A 21,655-nucleotide genomic window follows, 5' to 3' on the forward strand; every position below is an offset into this window, starting at 1 on the left:
AGCGATATCGGCCGCCTAGAGTCCCGCGACCGCACCCCTCTCCTAAAACCCTTCATGGCCTGCCGTACTAGAAAATCCTTCGTGGCATCCCGCACACCTTGCAACTTGAATAAAAAGGCCAAGGCTGACAAACGGTAACTCATTACCGATACGGACCGCCCCGCTGAAAAATCGCCACTAATCACCGCCAAAACCCCCACCACTCGGCCATTATAACCCGGCCCCATGAACTCCGATCCGCCTAACTCTTCCCACTCATTCCACACTGCCTGGTATCGGCACCAAGTAGCCTCAGACACCGATCTCCTAATGCCCTCCCAAGCTACGCCAAGGCTAGATCCCACAACCATTCCGGACATAGTGCTCCATCGTCGTCTGCTCCCGGCACCAGCCTTCTGAACCTGCGAAACTGAAACCGAGACAGCGCATCAGCCACTTCATTCTGAACCCCCGGCACATGCCTCGCCACAACACAAATGTTCAGAGCCAAGCAACGGAGCACCAGATGCCTCAGATACCCCACCACCGGGGGAGATTTTGCTGACAATGAATTGATCGAATGAACCACCGCCATATTATCACAATGCATGCAAACCTTTTTACCCGAAAATTCAGAGCCCCACAGTTCGAGCGCCACTATGATCGGGAACAATTCCAGCAAAGCCAAATTCTTCACCAGCCCTTTCTCCTTCCATGCTTGTGGCCACCGTTCCACGCACCAATGAGTCTGGAAAATCGCTCCAAAACCCGTCGCCCCTGCCGCATCCGTAAACAGCTCAATCTGACTATTGGACATTGCCTTGCTCATCCACAGTGTCCTACCATTATACTTGTCTAAAAAAGAATCCCAAACCAGCAGATCCCCTTTCATCAACCTCGTCACTCTGACAAAATGATTCGGCGCTGTCACCCCAGCAGTCGCGCTCGCCAATCTCCTATTAAATATGCGCCCCATCGGCATGATGCGACAGGCGAAATTCAATTTTCCCAAAACTGACTGCAGCTCTCTCAGCTTCACCTTTTTAGCCTGGTATAATGACCGCACTGACGCTTTTAAATCCACCAACTTCCCTTCCGGCAAGCGGCATTCCATTGCCATCGTGTCGATTTCTATGCCCAAAAAGCATAAAGCAGTCACTGGCCCTTCCGTTTTGTCTTTTGCCAAAGGAATACCCAAACTCTGCGCTATCCGCTGCAACGTAAACAACAACAATGAACAAACCGAGGACCTTGCCGGCCCAACACAAAGGAAATCGTCCAAGTAATGGATCACGGAGTGCACCCCCGCCATGTCCCGGACTACCCATTCCACAAAAGAACTAAACGCCTCGAAATAAGAACAAGAAATAGAACATCCCATGGGCAGGCAACGGTCCACATAAAACTCTCCCTCCCACATACATCCCAACAGATGCTGACTGTCCGGATGCACTGGGAGCAAGCGAAAAGCTGCCTCCACATCCGCTTTTGCCATCAGGGCCCCACGCCCGGCTGCCCGCACCAAATCCAAAGCTCTGTCAAAAGAAACATAACAAACCGCTGACAGCTCAGGTGATATCCCATCATTCACCGACAACCCAGCCGGGTAGGATAAATGATGTATGAGCCGAAATTTCTTCGGCTCTTTTTTGGGAACCACCCCCAATGGCGAAATCCGAAGATTGGAAATTGGTGGGTCCTGAAAGGGGCCCGCCATCCTCCCTAATTCAACCTCCTTGTCCAGCTTCTCTTTCACAACCTTCGGGTGTTCCCTTGCAGACCTCAAGTTACCCGGGCGAAAAACTGGGGCCCCAGATTCAAACGGAATCCGAAAACCCTCAGTAAAACCCTTCCTCAATAACTCGGCCGCCCGTACATCCGGATACCTACTTAAATAGGGAAGCATCGCCTCTACCCTCACCGGCGTCCTCCCTTTTTCCAGCCCCCTCCCCGGGCTTACCCTTCCCTTTCTTAAAGCACCTGGACACAGGATGGGAACCTCCACATCCGGAACACTCGTGCTTGAAACGGCACGAGGCCCCAAATTTACACTGTCCCTCATTGAATTGCCAGCAAGCTCCTTTTCTCTGACCCGCCGAAGACCCGTTGCTTGTACCCGAACCCCCGGCAGCCCCACGAAAGGGCTGAGCCAGGGCTGTCATTAACCTCATCCACAAGGAGATGTCCTTGTGGTCCCATTTTAGTCCGGCCCGCAGAGCCTTGCGCTGCCGAAACTGTTCGTCGTACCTCAACCAACCTAAACCGCCGTACACTCTATACGCCTCCCCAATCGAATCCATATACCCGAAAAGTGCGGAACAATGTTCCGGCTCCTTTTCCCCAATGACACTGGCTAAGATCGCAAAGGCCTGTAACCAGTTGGTAAATGTCCTGGGAATAAGCCTATACCTCCTCTTTTCCTCATCCTCCTTCTCCTTTTTTGAGTCGCTTGGCTTCACCTTATCCAAGTTAAATTTCTCAAGGGGAAGCAGGGAAAAAATTTCCACATACTCCCCTTTCCATATCTTCTCCCTCACCTCCTTTTTTAAATGCACCCCCAGCAGACTATCGAAGCAAACGTATACCTCGCTCCGCGCCCTATCATCTAGCCGCACCACCTCATCCTCTTTCTCCTTTTCCTTCTCTTTTTCCCCGTCCTTCACCGCGCCCGACCCGGCCGCTACTCCTGCCACCTGTCCTGCTTCTGTCGCCACTGCAGCTCCCTGCGTAACAACACTCTGCGCCGCCACCACCGGCGGCACGCCACCCGAGGGACCCACCCAAGCCCCCGCCGGAGAACCAGACCCGCTCGCACCTGCTCGCTCAGCCGACAGCCCCTGCAACACCCCCAATAACTGCCCCCAAAACTCTGCCCCCGGTAACGCCGACGGCTCCCGAACCCCAGAGCCCTGCGCACTCGCCGACACAGAAGACACCCCCCCCCACACTACCCGCAACATTAAGCATACTCGTCGTTCGCTCACCGGGCTGCCTCTGAATCGGATCCGGAACAGCCGTATCACGAGTCTCCTGACGCTCCATCCGTCTCGCTGTGTTGTCGCTTCCGTCCTCGTCACCAGAGTCCGAATCGCCGCTGAGGACCTCAGAGGGGACCAGCAAGGGGACAGCTCGCGATTGGCGGCCGTCAACCCCCACGGTCACCGCACCCTGCTCCTCCAATCGCCTCCTGCTGGACCTTTTTCGTGTCGCCCGACGCGGCGTCCTGCCGCCGTCCACCCATGATGATCCCAAGGTCGGCTGCTGCACTTCGGCTCCACTTGCCATCCCCACTGGTCTCCCTCCCTGCCGACTGCAGGAAGGCCGTCCGGCCTCCGATATACGCTGAGTCCTCCCCCCAGCACGATCCACGCTGGGGGGGACCGTCACCACCGACATCCTGCTGTGGCCCTGCCGGCTGCTGGACCCATCCCCCCAGCCCTTTGGCTGGCGATCTGCAGCTCCTGTGCTGCACTATCCGCACGTCTCCCCTGCCGTCTGCAGGGAGTTCCCACCGACACATCGTTCCGCAGAGCTCTGCCCCCGGCCGGCACATCACCGGGGGCTGCTGTTAATCTGGACCGGGGCCTTGCCGCCCGCGGACCGGAAGTAGGCCGCAAACAAGCTCCGCCCACCTCCGGCCCGCAGGATCTCCGATGAGGATTCCTCCCGGAGGCCGGCAAAGCTCCTGCAGGCTGGTGAGGGCTCCCCTGCCCCGGAGGGTCCCGTAAGGGGCTCCTGGATCTCGCTCCCCTCCCGCTGGGGGAGTAACGCTCCGGCGGCCGCGACCGCCGAGCACGCAGCACAGGTCCGGGTGCTGCAGCCGCAGCCACAGCTGAGGGCACCATCGCTCCGTCCCCACAGGCCGCACGCAGCTGCTCCCGCACCACATCCACTCCCAGGACTTCCGAGGCTCCACGGACCCACTCCAACAGCGCAGCTAGGTCAGCCATTCTGGAACCGGCGATGCTGACCAAACACGACTGGCACCAACGGCAAAAGAGGAGGTACTGAAACTAACTGCCCCTTATAAACCCCCCCTTTTCTCCCCACCCCTCATGACCTCTGGCCCAATCCTCGCCGCTCACCAAACCACCAATCCCTTAATCCCTTACACAGCCCTATTCCCTCCACATTAACCCCTTCCTACCCTATACCCTCCCGATAGTCATGGGCTCATTCACCCCTATGGGGCTCATTGCCCATCTATATATCCAGATGATGCATCATTACAGGAAAGCCCCTCAGATTCCCTAGTAGACACCCAAGGACCTTATCTTAGGGTCTCTGGGTGAAGAGACTATTAGACTGGTCCAGGTACTTGCATTATGGTTCTCTGATCATGATTATAGTGTTTCTTTTAATTGGGAAGCCGTGAATTAGATTGTACTCTACTCAACAACTAACACAGAACCATTATGGCCAAAAATTTTGAAAATGACACAAAGTTTGACTTTCCCAACTTTTGCTTCTTCAGTGTTTTTAGAAGTTTTAATTGGATGTTTCTAGGGTTACTGAAGTAGAATTATAAGTATTAATTGTTACACTTTTATTGACAAATACATCAAGTTTATATAAAGACTCAATATTTATAGTGTTGAGTTGACCCTTATTTTTCAAGACTTCTTCCCTTCGCCCTGACATGATGGATATCAGATTCTGAATTAAATGTTGACTGATGACAACCCATTTTTGTTCAATCAGTGCTTGGTGGTTTTTACAATTTCTCTGTTTTTGAACTCCCGCCTTTTCAGGATTGTCGTCAGGTTCTGATTGGGATTGAGATTTGGAGATTGTCTTGGCCATAGACCAAAAATTTCAAGGTTTTGTTCATCAACTCACTCAGTTGCCTTGTGACATGGTCTTCATTATGCTGGAAAAAGCATTGTTCATAACCAAACTGCTCATGGATTGTTGGGCGAAGTTGCTCTTGTAGGATGATTAGATACCATTCTATACTCATGGCAGTGTACTTAAGTGGGATTTACACGCTACGACATCGCTCAAGTGATCTCGTTGGGGTCACGGAATTTGTGACGCACATCCGGTCGCTTTAGCGATGCCGTTGCGTGTGACACCTATGAGCGATTTTGCATCGTCGCAAAAACTTGCAAAATCGCTCATCGGTGACATGGGGGTCAAGTCTCAAATTTCGGTACTGCAGCAGTAACGAAGTTGTTCCTCGTTCCTGCGGCAGCACACATCGCTCCGTGTGACGCCGCAGGAACGAGGAAGCTCTCCTTACCTGCCTCCCGGCCACAATGTGGAAGGAAGGAGGTGGGCGAGATGTTCGTCCCGCTCATCTCCGCCCCTCCGCTTCTATTGGGCGGCGATTCAGTGACGCTGCTGTGACGTCGCTGTGACGCTGAACGAACCGCCCCCCTTAGAAAGGAAGCGGTTCGCCGGTCACAGCGACGTCGCAGGGAAGTTAAGTCCGTGTAACGGGTCCGGGCGATATTGTGCGACACAGGCAGAGATTTGACCGTGTCGCACAACCGATAGGGGCGGGTACGCACACTGGCGATATCGGTACCGATATCGCAGTGTGTAAAGCGGCCTTTAGGCAAACTTGTGAGTGAGATGTCAAGCAGCCCCATATATGAATGGATTGTTGGGAGAAGTTTCTCTTGTAGGATGATTACATACCATTCTATACTCATGGCAGTGTACTTAGGCAAACTTGTGAGTGAAATGTCATATATGAATGGTCTGAAGGTGCATTACTGACAGTCCTAAAGTTCCCTATGTGAATGGCGCTGTAGTGCACATGACAACACCCCACTTCATTGACTTTCTATGGGAGTATTGGTCATGCATGGACACTGCCGCTACCATAGAACCGAATAGAGAGGGGATTATGCATAAGGATTTTGAAACACTCATTTGTGGGGCTACTAATGTCTCAGCGGTCAGAACTCCTGCAATTATTTATTTTTATCTTACCCTGTCAAGATGGGATAATTATTGTTTATGGGACAACACATTTAATTGTTATTTTTTTTAGTTCTTTCTATAGATCTAAACTGACACTGAAATACAGAAAACATGAGAAATAGTTTGTACAGGCTACAGTAACCCATCCTCAGGACTAAAGGTAAAGTTCCATTCCTGTACATGTTGATTGATTGTTCCAGTGTACCATTTTTGAGGTACAGCTCAACATTAAAGGAGTTTTCCACTTTACAAAAGTGGTCCACAAGCGCTTTTATACATGTGAAATACTAAAGAGGTATTCATCCCTCTCTGGGTCCAGCACCGGCTTTCTACTGCTGCATCGGTCTCTATATATAGGCTGCAGCAGTGATGTCACTGTCTCATGCTGTCCACATTGGCAGAGCAGCTGAGCTCAGTGATTAGCTGCAGTGGTGATATACACTATAATTGCGATGTCACTGTCTCATGCTGTCCACATTGGCAGAGCAGCTGAGCTCAGTGATTAGCTGCAGTGGTGATATACACTATAATTGTGATGTCATCGCTGCAGCCAAGACACAAAGACCTGAGCAGCAGCAGTGGGCATGGGAAGGGTGAGTACCGACTGTATTTATTTTACATATATAAAAGTGTTTGGTGCCCACTTATGTAAGAGTGGAAAACCCTATTTATATTGCGTTATCAATTAACAGGTTATAAATTTTCCTAAATAAAAAGTTTGAGAAAAGTGAATGCAAAAGAAGTATAAAAAGTTAAATATTTAGTAGGTGGATAATAGAATAAGAAGCATTTTAATCCAATAGATTTGTATGGTGGGATGTCATCACTTATAGGATAAGTGGGTTGCTGTGAAACCCTGGGAAATGTGTGGTTTGCCTAAAATAAAAAATGACACAGATGAAATAGAAGGGTGTCACCACCATATTGTGCTACACGTACATAGTATTCACATAGGCAGACTGCTCAGTGTCTGTAGTGATCTGAATGTGACACATTTGACGTATTCAAGAAGTCAGGTCCCTATTGAGATGTCCTTTCACCAGGCGGGTGAGGGATTAATCTTAGAAGAAGAAATATAGAACCTGGCATCATCATATTAAGGGTTGGGACCTGCAGTATGATTTTATTTTATTTATAAACTACAGTATTTAAAAGGGGTTTTCCCACGAACAAAGTTAATTTTAAAGTTGATGTTAATCAATAGATTTTGGAATAATAATAATTTCCTTAATTGAATTTGCTTAAAAAAATGTTTCTGTTCTGAGATAAGTTTATATATGTCCCTGCTTTACACTGTGTAATGGCCGTGTCTGACCGTACAGGGACATGGTATGAACATACCACATCTCCTGGACAATGAGGACATGAATGAGAATATACAGGATTTTACAAGATAGGATCGCATATGATTCTTTTTGTGAGATAAAACATTTCCCTAACTTTAAATAAAATCAAATTTGTTTTACCTCAAAGAGAATAATTTGCGATCCCGTGCTGTAATGTCGGTATACATTTTTTCTTCCATCCCGGCCCAGCAGATATGGTATGATCAGACCATGTTCCTGTACGGTCAGACACGGACATTACACAGTACATAGCAGGGACACATACTGCATATAAGATTATCTCAGCACAGGAACATTTTTTAAACACATCCGATTGTATAAATTATTATTATTATTATTATTATTATTATTATTACAAGGTCTATTGATTCAAATTAACTTTAAAATTAACTTTGTTCATGGGAAAACTCCTTTAACACTAAGTTATACACAATGATGTTTCTACTTTCCTTTTACCTACCTGATTCTAATTTAATTCTTAAATATAAAAATGTAATTCTTAGTCAGCTAAAGGTGGTGTCACACATAGTGACGCAGCAGCGATCACGACCAGCGATCTGACCTTATCAGGATCGCTGCTGTGTCGTTACATGGTCGCTGGCGAGCTGTCAAACAGGCAGATCTCACCAGCCACCAGTGACCAGTCCCCAGCCAGCAGCGACGCGTGGAAACGTAAATAAGGTAAATATCGGGTAACCAAGGGAAGCACTTCTCTTGGTTACCCGATATTTACCTTAGTTACTAGCGTCCGCCGCTCTCACGCTGCCAGTGTCAGCTCCCTGTTCCCTGCACTCCTAGCCAGAGTACACATCGGGTTAATTACCCGATGTGTACTCCAGCTATGTATGCAGGGAGCAGGGAGCCGGCACTGGCAGCGTGAGAGCGGCGGACGCTAGTAACTAAGGTAAATATTGGGTAACCAAGGAAAGGGCTTCTTGGTTACCCGATATTTACCGTGGTTACAGCTTACCGCAGGCTGCCAGACGCCGGCTCCCTGCTCCCTGCTCACTTCAGTTCATCGCTCTCTCGCTGTCACACAAAGCGATGTGTGCTTCACAGTGGGAGAGCAAGGTCCAAAAAATGAAGCAGGACATTCAGCAACGACCGGCGACCTCACAGCAGGGGCCAGGTCATTGCTGGATGTCATACACAGCAACAGCGACGGGACGTCGCTGCTACATCACAGAAAATGGTGACTTAGCAGCGACGTCGTTGTTGTCGTCGCTATGTGTGACACCACCTTAAGGGTCTAGATGGGATTGTTTCTCCTTGTTTAGAGTTACATGCCTAACATGCCATTGTAAGGAGACTTTCTTTTTCGTTCCCTTTGTTAGGGATCATGTATGTAAGTCCACATATACAGTTGAGAGCAGAAGTTTACATACACCCTCTAAAAAGAGACATATGCATGTTTTTCTCACTATCTGACATGAAATCAGAATAAATCCTTTCCTTTTAGGTCATTTAGGAACCAAAATTATATTTGCCAAATGTTAGAATAATGAGAGAGAGAGAATGTTTAAGGCATTTTTATTATTTTCTGCAAAGTCAAAAGTTTCCATCCATTTCATTAGTATTTGGTAACATTGCCCTTAAACTATGTGACTTGGGTGAAAAATTTTGAATATCCTTCCACAATCTTCTCACAATAGTTGGTAGGAATTTTGGTCCATTCCTCCTGACAGAACTGCTGTAACTGAGCCATGTTAGTAGGTCCCCTTGCTCGCACCTGCCTTTTCACTTTTCCCATAAATTTTCAATAGGATTAAGATTTGGGCTTTTTGATGGCCACTCCAAAACATTGACTTTGTTATCCTTAAAGAAGTGTTTCACCCATATTTATTATTTGCTAGATCGATATTATGTTGAGAAGCAATGTTTCTCTGAAATACCTTATGTTGGCAATAGTGCCTGTGAGAGGCGCTATCGCGAACTGCTATTCCCCATCGCCAGACCCACGTGACGTGGTGCGGGCGGGCGGAGGGGGGTTTGTCTTCTGGGCTGCTTATTCCTGTCTGCTCCAGAATCGTCACCGTGTCGCTCGATTCTTCTGCAGAGGAGGCGTCCTTCCTCACCTCTGCATCTACGTCTTTGCACTTGCTACTCTTCACGCCAGAACTCCTCTTTGAGTCACTTCTTAGGCTCTTCAATCCTTTTCCTCTTCCCTTGCCTCCTAATGAACTAGTCCTTCTCCCTAAGACCTTCCCCCAGAACCATTTCCCCAGTTTTTAATTCCTAGGTTACTTCTTGTCTTCTGGCTATTCTTTATTTGGCCAGCAGAGGGCAGTGTCAAATCACTAATCTCACAAGGTTGCACAGATTGTTGTGCTCATATTCCTACATTCCCCCTTACTTTAAAGTTGCTAGTCCCTGGCGAGGAGAGTTCTCCTGGATCTGACAGCTCTCGAGGAGCGAACTCATGGTGGTCATCATCTGGTCACGTTTCTGCACATGTCAAATCAGCTGTTGCCATATGAACTCGTCTTGGGCATATCTTGAAGGAGGAACTCCAGCATTGGCCCACTCAGTCCTCCAAGTGTGGCTCATCTATATGACTCAAGGCTTCAAGAGCTGCGGGCTAAGGCTCAGCCTGGGATTCTCCAGCTGCTGGTGCTGGGGTGGATGAACCATCCTGGAAAGTTCAAACATGAGGCGTCCACCACCCTTCTTCACCCCCCATTGCCCCTTCGATCACCGGTGTTGCACTTCTGGTGAGCTCTGAGGCTGAGAATCCTCAGCTTCGGACACGCAGAGCAGTGGTTGGGAAAATACGGGGCATACTTTTCACAAGGGCAAAATTACAGTTTTAGGTTATGCTAGGAATTAACAACACAGCAATCAATAAAGACTCAGTCTACCAAACTTTAGGGAAGGAACACTTCTGTCTACTAACTCGTAGCTCACATTTGCTACTATGGAGAAGATTATCGACCAGTCAGGGCCTATGTCCGTAGTCCTAAGATACTAAACCTACGTGTCTTCATGTGTTACAGTAGTTATAGCCCAAAACAAACTAACTGAAACTACTATAATCACAATCCCCGCATTAAGTACCACACGGCTGGGCAAGAGATAACAGCCCGGTGGATTCAGGTCACCCTCGGACGACTATCTTGACTGACAATGTCTATGGCTTGATCATGTAGTCTGGGCCGGGGGTCTTGACTGACGTAGTGGGGGTCTGGGTCTTGACCGGCGTAGTGGGGGTCTGGGTCTTGACCGGCGTAGTGGGAGTCTTCTGTTTTGCGGGCTGCACTCGGGGACTTGCCTGGCGGTGCCTCCTATTCTTGCTTTGACCAATCTCACAAGGTTGCACTGATCATTGTGCTGATATTCCTAGATAGCGATGTTAACTTGCAGACACTATACATCATTATTAGTGATGGGCAAGCACTAAAAAGCTCTATGCGCACTACTCGATTCAAGCTGGTCAGACTCAGATTAGCTTGACGCAAGTAACGAGCATTATGGAAAGTCAATGATTGATCTGTATAGCCAGCCATAAACAGAGCATTTCAAGTGAAAGGGAGGGTGGGTTTTTTTTTTTTTTACAGGGTCACACTGTGTCAGAGAACGTTGTTTTATCTCCGGGGAGGGCCATTCAGAGACTGTGAATGTCTCTCCCTGAGGTCCCTGCACACATCATGCAAAGCAAGCCTTTGCGCTTTGGTCATTGTTTCACGGATAAAACATCCGACCATTCGCGATATTAAGCCGAGCTCCGCGAGTATCCGAGCATGCTAATGTTCGATCGAGTAATGGCAGTGCCGAGCACGCTCGCCCGTCCCTAATCATTATACTACATTGCTTAACCAAAACTGCTACATCTTTACATTACACTACATCCTTTGCATTCCTAATATTTACATCACTTTCCTACAAAACATTACTTTATATCTTATCACATATTTAAGAACATTTTTTGTGTCTTCAGGGGTTAGGAACTCAACCACCATCTTACACTGGCACCACATGATTGCTTTGAGCTGCTGGATCACTGTGTTCCAGAATTTCTTTTCTCAATATAAGTTTATGGGACTCACACCGCGGCTACAACTCCAGGTTCTGAATTCTCGTAGACTTCCACTGAGAAGATAAACCTGTACCCAGTGTTTGTCGGTAGCATTTTCGGCATGCCGTGTAGAAATCCTGCAGAATACACAGGGGTTAATCTGCTGATTTGTAGGTGGAAAGTGAAGAGTGGGGTTAGTTATGTGCACAGGATTAGATTATGTTTGTGACCAATGACTGATAAAGCAGAGGGGGAGGCTCCTTCTGCAGCCAGTCATTGTCCTACAGCTGCACCCTGAGTTATATGGAGTAGGAGGAGGTCATGGCTGATGTATTTTAGATGTATTTGGTTTATCTGTAATTAATACAAAATAGGGTCAAAGGACAGGAGGAGATTAAGATTGAAAGTGCTGGGATTCTCATGTATTTATTTCAGCATTTTCTGTGTTTTTATGAACTACCTATTAAAAAAAAGCTTAAAGGGAACATATCAGCTGATTGATACTGCCCAAATCCCAGAATGAGATCCTTGCTCCAGGTATATCTTCTATGAAACGCTCTGGGGTTATAGTTATAAAAACCTGCAGGAAACCATAGCTGGAGATGAAACAAGTCTGGCTCTGCCCCTGGCCTGCTCTCCTCAGCGCCTCTCCAGGTAATGAACAAGTCTCTTCCTTAGGGTACGCTCACACAAGCGTATAAATCGGACAAGTGCAATGCGAGAAAATCTCGCATTGCACTCGGCCCCATGTTAGACAACCCTGCAGCTCAGATCAGCGTTTTTTTTTCAGCCCTAAACGGACTGAGAAAAAAAAATCTCAGCATGCTGCAATTTTCTGCGAGAGCCATATCACTCGCACCCATTCAAGTGTATGGGTGCGAGAGAAAAATCGGCCTGCACTCGGATGTTATCCCAGTGCAGTGCGATTTATGCACAGGCTGACAATGGAAGAGATGGGGGGATTAACCCCTCCCTATTCTCTGCAGCACCCGCCATCAGCTTCACAGCTGTGACCGGATCACAAGATCCGGTCACAGTTGTGTCACACCCAGGGATATGGGGTACTTGGTCCCGGGCAATGTCTCTCTTGGGGGATGTCACGGTGGTGGCCGCTGCCCGGTTCCGTGCCCTGGGCCCTTTTTGTAATGGGGATATTTATAGGGGAGAATATGATAATGTTCACTTGTGACGCCACTTGCGGTGTTGCGGCTAAGTGTAGGGAGCCGCCGCTGCAGAATGTCTCTCTACTGGGGCCGGTGGTATTGGCAGCTAAAATGGTAGACCCTCCGCAAGTAGGGTTTTGCCCCAGAGGGTGTATGGTGCAGTGGGCATCGGAAAAAGGTAGTCCACACAAGTATTCAACGCAACTGGTTTACTCACTTTCTGCAGATGTTAACTGGTCACCCGAGGCCAGCTGGTTTCGCCTCCAGGTGCCCTTCATCCCAGTGCCAGTATAGTTCTCTGGTACCTTCTTCCCCTGCACCTGTCTCTGGTAAGTGGGTCCCCGTAGTATAGAACCCTGGGGGTCCCCGTTCTGTGGTTTGTCCACTTCTGTCCGCCTGACGGTAGCGTGAAACCTGTGGGGTTGGAGTCTCTGGTCCTATCCCCGATTCTCCCTTTGCTACTGAGTCTTCGGATTCATTAGGGTCAGCAAGGTCCTTGATGGTCCCCTTTGCTGTGCAGGTGTTAACAGGTCGGCTTGAAGCTCTTTTCTTTCCTAGGGTCCACACAAGTATTCAGTGCAACTGGTTTACTCACTTTCTGCAGATGTTAACTGCTCGCCTGAGGCCGTCTGGTTTCGCCTCCAGGTCCCCTTCATCCCAGTGCCAGTCTGGTTCTCTGGTCGGTGCGTAGTTCCGGGAGTACTCCACCGTACTCCACCGGCAACCACTTCTCCTGGGTACCAGGTCACTGTTAACACGAGTCAGAACATCGCTTTGCTTCCACCTTCACACTCCTACAGTCACTGCAGTTCCTTCTACTCTCCACAGTCACTGCTGTTCTGACTACTGACTTCCTGTGTTCTCTTTGTCCACAGTCTGCCCCTCCCACCTGGTCAACTGGTGGACTGGATTGGCTCCACATCTAGGCAGCCATCCATAAGTCCCACCTTAGCTGGGTACCAGGGGCATAACTACCGCGGTCGCAGCGGTCGCCATTGCGACCGGGCCCGGGAGGTTAGGGGCCCACGGCCACCCAGAAGATCAGCAGCCAGCTCCGCTATATGACCCGGTCGCCGCCGCTGACACCGGGCTCCCCTTCCTGGTGTCAGCGGTGGCGTTGCCGCGCTCCCGTCATCGCACTCCCGTCACCATGCTCCCATCACCGCACACTGCTTGCTTTGATATTGCATAGAGCGTCCGGCACCGCTCTATGCATCATGAGTCTCCTTCCGTGCCTGCGCGGTGACATCACTCCTGTGCGACTGCTGTGTGTGGTGAGAGCACAGAGTGCAGGAGGATGCCAACCGCAGCCACGGGGGAACGAGGACAGAAGTGAGGATGAGCAGTGGTGAAACAAGTAGAGGTGAGGACAGAGCTGCGGTGGAAGGAGAAGAGAGGTGAGTACTTGTTTTTTTATTTTTTTTTATAAATCAGTGAGTACATGGGGAGGCTGGTTGCAGGACACATGGAGGCCTGGAGGGGCTGACTGCATGACACATGGAGGCCTGGAGGGGCTGACTGCATGACACATGGAGGCCCGGGGGGGCTGGCTGCATGACACATGAAGGCCCTGGGGGGGCTAGCTGCATGACACATGGAGGCCGTGGGGGAGGCTGGCTGCATGACACATGGAGGCCCTGGGAGACCTGGCTGCATGACACATGGAGGCCCTGGAGGGGGTATGGCTGCATGACACATGGAGGCCCTGGGGTGGCTGGCTGCAGGACACATGGAGGCCATGGAGGAGCTGGCTGCATGACACATGGAGCTCCTGGGGGGGCTGGCTGCATGACAAATGGAGGACCTGGGGGGGGCCGGCTGCATGACACATGGAGGTCCTGGGGGGGCTGACTGCATGACACATGGAGGCCCTGGGGGCGGCTGGCTGCATGACACATGGAGGCCCTGGGGGGGCTGGCTACATGACACATGGAGGCCCTGGGGGGGGGGGGGCTGGCTGCATGACACAATTAGTCCTTGGGGGGGCCTGGCTGCATGACACATGGAGGCCCTGGGGGGGCTGACTGCATGACACATGGAGGCCCTGGGGGCGGCTGGCTGCATGACACATGGAGGCCCTGGGGGGGCTGACAGCATGACACATGGAGGCCCTGGGGGGCTGGCTGCATGACACATGGAGGCCCTGGGGGGGGTGGCTGCATGGCTCATGGAGGCCTTGGTGGGGGGAGGTTGGCTGCATGACTCATGGAGGCCTGGGAAGGAGCTAACTGTATGACACATGGAGACCCTGGGGGGCTTGCTGCATGACACATGGAGGCCCTGGAGGGGCTGACTGCATGACACATGGAGGCCTGGAGGGGCTGACTGCATGACACATGGAGGCCCGGGGGGGCTGGCTGCATGACACATGAAGGCCCTGGGGGGGCTAGCTGCATGACACATGGAGGCCGTGGGGGAGGCTGGCTGCATGACACATGGAGGCCCTGGGAGACCTGGCTGCATGACACATGGAGGCCCTGGAGGGGGTATGGCTGCATGACACATGGAGGCCCTGGGGTGGCTGGCTGCAGGACACATGGAGGCCATGGAGGAGCTGGCTGCATGACACATGGAGCTCCTGGGGGGGCTGGCTGCATGACAAATGGAGGACCTGGGGGGGGCTGGCTGCATGACACATTGGAGGTCCTGGGGGGGCTGACTGCATGACACATGGAGGCCCTGGGGGCGGCTGGCTGCATGACATATGGAGGCCCTGGGGGGGCTGGCTACATGACACATGGAGGCCCTGGGGGGGGGGGCTGGCTGCATGACACAATTAGTCCTTGGGGGGGCCTGGCTGCATGACACATGGAGGTCCTGGGGGGGCTGACTGCATGACACATGGAGGCCCTGGGGGCGGCTGGCTGCATGACACATGGAGGCCCTGGGGGGGCTGACAGCATGACACATGGAGGCCCTGGGGGGCTGGCTGCATGACACATGGAGGCCCTGGGGGGGGTGGCTACATGGCTCATGGAGGCCTTGGTGGGGGGAGGTTGGCTGCATGACTCATGGAGGCCTGGGAAGGAGCTAACTGTATGACACATGGAGACCCTGGGGGGCTTGCTGCATGACACATGGAGGCCCTGGAGGGGCTGGCTGCATGATACATGGAGGTTTGTGGGGCTGCATTATACATGGAGGTCTATGGTGATGCATTATACATGGAGGTCTATGGTGATGCATAATAAACATGAAGGACACCTTATACATGGACTATATGGGTGCATTATACATGGAGGACTATGGGGCTGCATAATACAATATGAAGGTTTATGGGGCTGCATTGTAATACATATAGGACTATAGGGGCTACATTATAATATATGGCGGACTATAGAGGCTACTTTATACATGGAGGACTATGGGGGTGCGTTATAAAACATGGAGGACTGTGGTGCAGTATAATATATGGATAACTACGGGGTGAATTTTAATACATGGAGGACTATGGGAAATACATTATAATACCTAAAGCACTATGGAGGTGCATTCTAATATATGAAGGGTTATGTGGGACCCTTTATACTATATGGAAAGCTATGTGGGGGCCATTATAGTATTTGGAGAACTATATACTAGGGTGGACAAAGATACAAGCATGGGATGGGAATGTTTTGTGCTGAGGGAAAAAGGCTCTTTCCCTTAGCACCCAGCTTTCCCATGTTCTGTTGTACATCAATCAGCACCCAGCTTTCCCATGCTCTGATATGAGAAAGCTGGGTGCTGAGGGAATGATGTATAACAGAGCATGGGGAAACTGGGTGCCGAGGACAAGATGGATTTCAGATCATTGGAAACCTGGGTGCTGACGGTAAGAGCCAAGTGTCAGCATCATTATCCTGGAGCCCGAGTGTCAGTGTCATTATCCCATACCCTAAGTGTTGGTGTACGTGGAGGGGGTGCCCCGGTCCAAATTTTGCACCAGGGCCCATCAAACTCTAGTTACGCCACTGCTGGGTACCATTGTATGGGGGTTTGTTGGGGAAAAACTGAGATTACCTGGGTTTTTGATGGTACCGGCACTAGGGTTCTGGGTCCCTAAGGGGGTAGGCCCTGCATCCTTGTGGGGATGCAGAACCTTGTAGCACCCTGATGTTTCAGGGGCACTACATTCCCCCTTAGTTAATTCTAGCACGTCCTCGAGCTGCAAGGTAAAACTGGTTACACATTTTTTTTCAAAGTTTTACAAGTTTGTGTTGGCTGCTGCCAGTCCTGCAGCCTGGGTCCATTTTTATCAACACATCAACTGGTAACTTTTCCAGGAACAGTTCAACGTCCAAACAACAAAACAATAAACAGTGTTACTGGTAGCATATCAGGTCATGGCTAACAGGGTACTGGGTAGGGGCCATCAGGTTCACTTGGCCTCCTGGGATCAGCACTTAGAGTCTGAGTGTACTGGTCTTGTGCACCTGCACTGCCTCCTGGCGGCAGCTGAGGGACTGGTGCTGAAGTGGGTGCTGAAGTGGGAGCGGGGGCTGGCTTTGCAGCAAGGACCTCCACATCAAGGGCATACCAGCCCCGTTCTCCATAGTGCCAGGTGTAGGCTGCTTGGTCACCCACATGCAAGTCCCGGTCGGGTGTCCTCTGGGGAGATGGGGTCTCACATCCCAGCGTGAGATGAATACTCACTCCTTCAGGCCGGGCTCTGCAATGAACCCCCATCCCCTTTTGATGCTGAACCGTTCAACAACACCCTGGTACATCAGGCTCCTGGCGTGGTAGGTGACGAGCTGCAAGCGCTGCTTCTCCTGGAGGTCTCTGACCTCCACCTGCGCCCGCCGCACCTCCCGCTCCGGGCCAACTGGGTGATGATGGCCTGGCAGCCTCCATGGGTGTTCTCCTCCTTTCGTACCCTCTCCCAGGTGACAACTGCTGACTTCCTGCTACCTGGTTCAGGGTAGCTCACTGCCGGGTCCCCGACAGCGACTGGGTACAGTACCTGGGGATAGTCGTTAGCACTGGTGGCGGCCTCCTCCGTGGCTCCCGATGACATCATTGCCTGGGCTGCCGTCACTGGATCAGATGGTGCTGGCTTCTTCTCCAGCGGAGAAGGTGGTGTGACCGCTTCTGGTCTGGCAGGGGACGCTGGCAAGACTTTGTCCTTCTCCAGCGGAGAAGGTGATGCGACTGCTTCTGGTCTCTCTGGCTCTGGCGGTGACACGGCCTGGTCGAGGACGGATCCCGGTAGCTGGATCAGTGCAGCCTTGTCAAGCGGCGCTCCACTTTCTTAAGCCCGCATGGCTGACAACACCTCCATCATCTGCGCCTTGCACTCCTCGACTCGCTGCAGGTGCTCCACTCTCAGAGTCCAGCACAGCCGCTGGACCTCCGCCTCTAGCCTTTCTGCGGTTCAGGTTGCTGGTTGAACTGAGACACTGGCACGATCCCCTGGAGCAGACCTGTTGTCAGTAACAGTCCTGGAGGCATTCTGGTGCAGGGCCTCCGGGCTCCCTGCTTCCGGTTTCGTTTTACATTCCAGATACTCACAGGGAGCAGGGCTTTCTTTTTCGCACCTTTTAGTCTGCTGTGGCGCAGTTTTTTTCACAGCAAAATGGCGGCGGTTTTTCAAGCAATAAAGTACAGTCCATAAAACACAGTTTTTAAGGCACACGTCACCCGGTTTGACCGGGTCCAGTTAAATCCTGTTCGTGACGCCAGGAAAAAGGATTGTCGCACAAAGGGATATGGGGTACTCTGTCCCGGGCAATGTCTCTCTTGGGGGATGTCACAGTGGTGGCCACTGCCCGATTCCGTGCCCTGGACCCTTTTTGTAATGGGGATATTTATAGGGGAGAATATGATAATGCTCACTTCTGACGCCAATGGCAGTGTTGCGGCTAAGTGTAGGGAGGCGCCGCTGCAGAATGTTTCTACCGGGGCCGGTGGTATTGGCATCTAGAATGGTAGACCCTCCGCAAGTACTGTTTTGCCCCAGAGGGTGTATGGTGAGCTGGGCGTCGGAAGAAGGTAGTCCACACAAGTATTCAGTGCAACTGGTTTACTCACTTTCTGCAGATGTTAACTGGTCACCCGAGGCCGGCTGGTTTCGCCTCCAGGTCCCCTTCGTCCCAGTGCCAGCCTGGTTCTCTGGTCGGTGCGTAGTTCCAGGAGTACTCCACCGTACTCCATCGGCAACCACTTCTCCTGGGTACCAGGTCACCGTTAACCCGAGTCAGGACGTCACTTTGCTTCCACTTTCACACTCCTACAGTCACTGCAGTTCCTTCTACTCTCCACAGTCACTGCTGTTCTGACTACTGACTTCCTGTGTTCTCTCTGTCCACAGTCTGCCCCTCCCACCTGGTCAACTAGTGGACTGGATTGGCTCCATCTCTAGGCGGCCATCCATTGGTCCACCCTAGCTGGGTACCATTGTACGGGGCAGGGGCTGGCTGGCACATTTTAGCCTGGGGGGCAATCATAAGGCAGTGGCCCTCAAGTTGCGTCGACCCACCTTTGCTCTGTTTATCTCTGGCCACTGCATTAAAGCAGTATTGGTAACAGGCTTTATGAACAGACTGGTACATATATATGAGAACAGAACCGCGCTTACTGCTTACATAGATACTGCAACAGAATCAAGATGACTATATAGATATGGGAACTGCAAGGAGCTTACTACAGATATATGGGAACAGAACAGAGCTTCCTACAGAGATAAGGGAGCAGAACCAAGCTTACTACAGAGATAAGGGAGCAGAACCGAGCTTACTACAGATATATGGGAACAGAACCGGGCTTCCTACAGAGATAAGGGAGCAGAACCAAGCTTACTACAGAGATAAGGGAGCAGAACTGAGCTTACTACAGAGACATGGGAGCAGAACCGGGCTTCCTACAGAGATAAGGGTGCAGAACCAAGCTTACTGCAGAGATATGGAAGCAGAACCAAGCTTACTACAGAGATAAGGGAACAGAACCGAGCTTACTACAGAGATAAGGGAGCAGAACTGAGCTTACTACAGAGATAAGGGAGCAGAACCGAGCTTACTGCAGAGATAAGGGAGCAGAACCGAGCTTACTACAGAAATATGGGAGCAGAACCGAGCTTACTACAGAGATATGGGAGCAGAACCGAGCTTACTACAGAAATATGGGAGCAGAACCGAGGTAACTACAGAGATACAGGAGCAGAACCAAGCTTGCTGTACCCATACAGGAACAAAATCGTACTTACTCAGTCTACTACACAGCAACAGGACACCAAGACTCCTACATAGCTACAGGAACGGAACAAGCTTACTGCATAGAGATAGTACCAGAACTAACTTACTGCTTAAATATGGTACCATAACTGAGCTTACTGTATTACTATAGGAGCAAAACCACACTTGCTACATAGATACAGTACCATAACCCAACTAACTACATACAGTGGAACCTTGGTTAATGAGAACAATCCGTTCTGGGAGTGTGCTTGTTAACCAAGTTACTCTTTCAGCAAAGCAAGATTTCCCATAGGAAATCATTGCAATGCAGACAATTCGTTCCACAACTTGTTAAATGTCCCATCCTGGTCCCCTATTGTGCCATTCCACACACGTACAAACACACACAAATACGTACAAACACGTACAAACACACACAAGCACGCACGCACACGCACATATTATGCCCACCTTACCTTCTGTTCCATAGCCGGCCTCCTGGGACTTGCTGTTCGCTAGTACAGGCTGTGTATCGGGTAACCATCATGACGAGGGAGGAACTTCCGCACCCAGAGCACTGACGACAAAGGCAGGAGCCACTTGTCTCTGATTGGTCAGCACGCTGCCTTTGAGTAGCGGCTGACAGGGGAAGTTCCTCCCTCGTCGCGATGCTTGCCTATACACATCCTGGAGCGGCGAACTACAAGACCCAGGAGGCCGGCGATGGAACGGAAGGTACACATATTATGCTCACCTTACCTTCTGTTCCATCGCCGGCCTCCTGGGTCTTGTAGTTCGCCGCAAGGATTCCTCCCTCCTCGCTATGTACCGACGAACTACAAGAACCATGAGGCTGGCGATGGAACGGAAGGAAAGGTGAGCATAATACTGTATGTGTGTGCGTGTGTGTGTGTTTGTTTTGTGCGTACTTGTGTCGCGGGCGGGGGGGTGCGCTGCTTCACCGTGCTCGCGGCTCGGGTCCGGCTGCTGCTGCTCGGTGGCTCGAGTGGTGGGCCGGATCCGGGGACTCGAGCGGCGCTCCTCGCCCGTGAGTGAAAGGGGTTGGTTTGGTTTGGGAATTTGGTTCATGACGCCACCCACGGGTCGTGGTGAGGTTGGGGCACCACCGCTGCTGGTGACGGGGATCCCGGGAGCGTTGTTAGGGAGCAGCTGGGATGTTTTCCCCTCCGTGGGTAGGGGTTGGTGGTCCCGGGGCCCGGTAAGGTGAAGGGAGGAATGCAGGGTAGGTGAGGTGCAGGGTCGCGGGGGCAGCGCAGCGCCAGAGGGCACGGTGGTACTCACTCAGCCAAGAACAGATACAGAGTCTCTGGTAAAACAAACGGCTGGATGGACGGGTCCCGCAGCCGGCTGCTGTGATCACTCCCGGATGATTGGTGGTGGCTGCCTTTCCCTGCACCTTGTGTGTGTCTTCGGTCCCGATGGCTTCCCACCGGTAACCTGCTCCCCAGCTTGGATAGATGCCGAGGGAGCCCCCCTTGCCTGCAGGCTCTGGCCCCGGGAGCTCCAGCTCTGGCGGTAGCTGTATCTCCCTGTTCGGTTTGGACGGTTGCCTTCAATCGGGTCTTGGCTGCCAGGAAACCCCGGAGGTTCCCTCCGCTAACGAATTTAACCAGTTTAACGGCGACTCCCAGCCTGGTCGGGGTCCGCAGGCCCCGCCGGTTTGTGCTGGCTTCTCTTCGCTCCCCGGTTCGGTACCGGTGGGCCACCGCCCAACCCCAGCCCTACGGTTCCGCGTCGATAGGCCACTCCTGCAGATGGCCACCACCGTCCGCCAACCTTGCTGTATGTGCCCGGGCCACGCACCCGAACACGGTAAGTCTGCTCCTCTACTACCACTTCCCTCAACTCCACTCAACTCCACTCAACTCAACTCCACTCAACTGAACTCCTTTCCCGCCTCCAGGGCTGTGAACTCCTCGATGGGTGGGGCCAACTGCCTGGCTCCACCCCACCTGGTGTGGACATCAGCCCCTGGAGGGAGGCAACAAGGATTTGTGTGTGCGGCTGATGTGCCTAACCGGGGTGTGGGGTGTGTTGTTGCAGTACCTG

The 21,655-nt window shown here is 51.5% G+C and overlaps 1 protein-coding gene across 1 annotated transcript in view; it reads left to right on the forward strand.

The window, feature by feature from the left end:
• LOC142309948 (NACHT, LRR and PYD domains-containing protein 3-like) overlaps positions 1-21,655 on the forward strand; it is a 156,334-nt gene that overhangs the window by 125,197 nt on the left and 9,482 nt on the right. The window contains exon 10 of the mRNA XM_075347420.1: positions 5,981-6,070. Coding sequence (XP_075203535.1) covers positions 5,981-6,032 — 52 coding nt within the window. The 3' untranslated portion in view covers positions 6,033-6,070. The remainder of the gene's footprint in view (positions 1-5,980; positions 6,071-21,655) is intronic.

This window comes from Anomaloglossus baeobatrachus, chromosome 5 (assembly GCF_048569485.1).
Source record: "Anomaloglossus baeobatrachus isolate aAnoBae1 chromosome 5, aAnoBae1.hap1, whole genome shotgun sequence".
Taxonomy (NCBI): Eukaryota; Metazoa; Chordata; class Amphibia; order Anura; family Aromobatidae; genus Anomaloglossus; species Anomaloglossus baeobatrachus.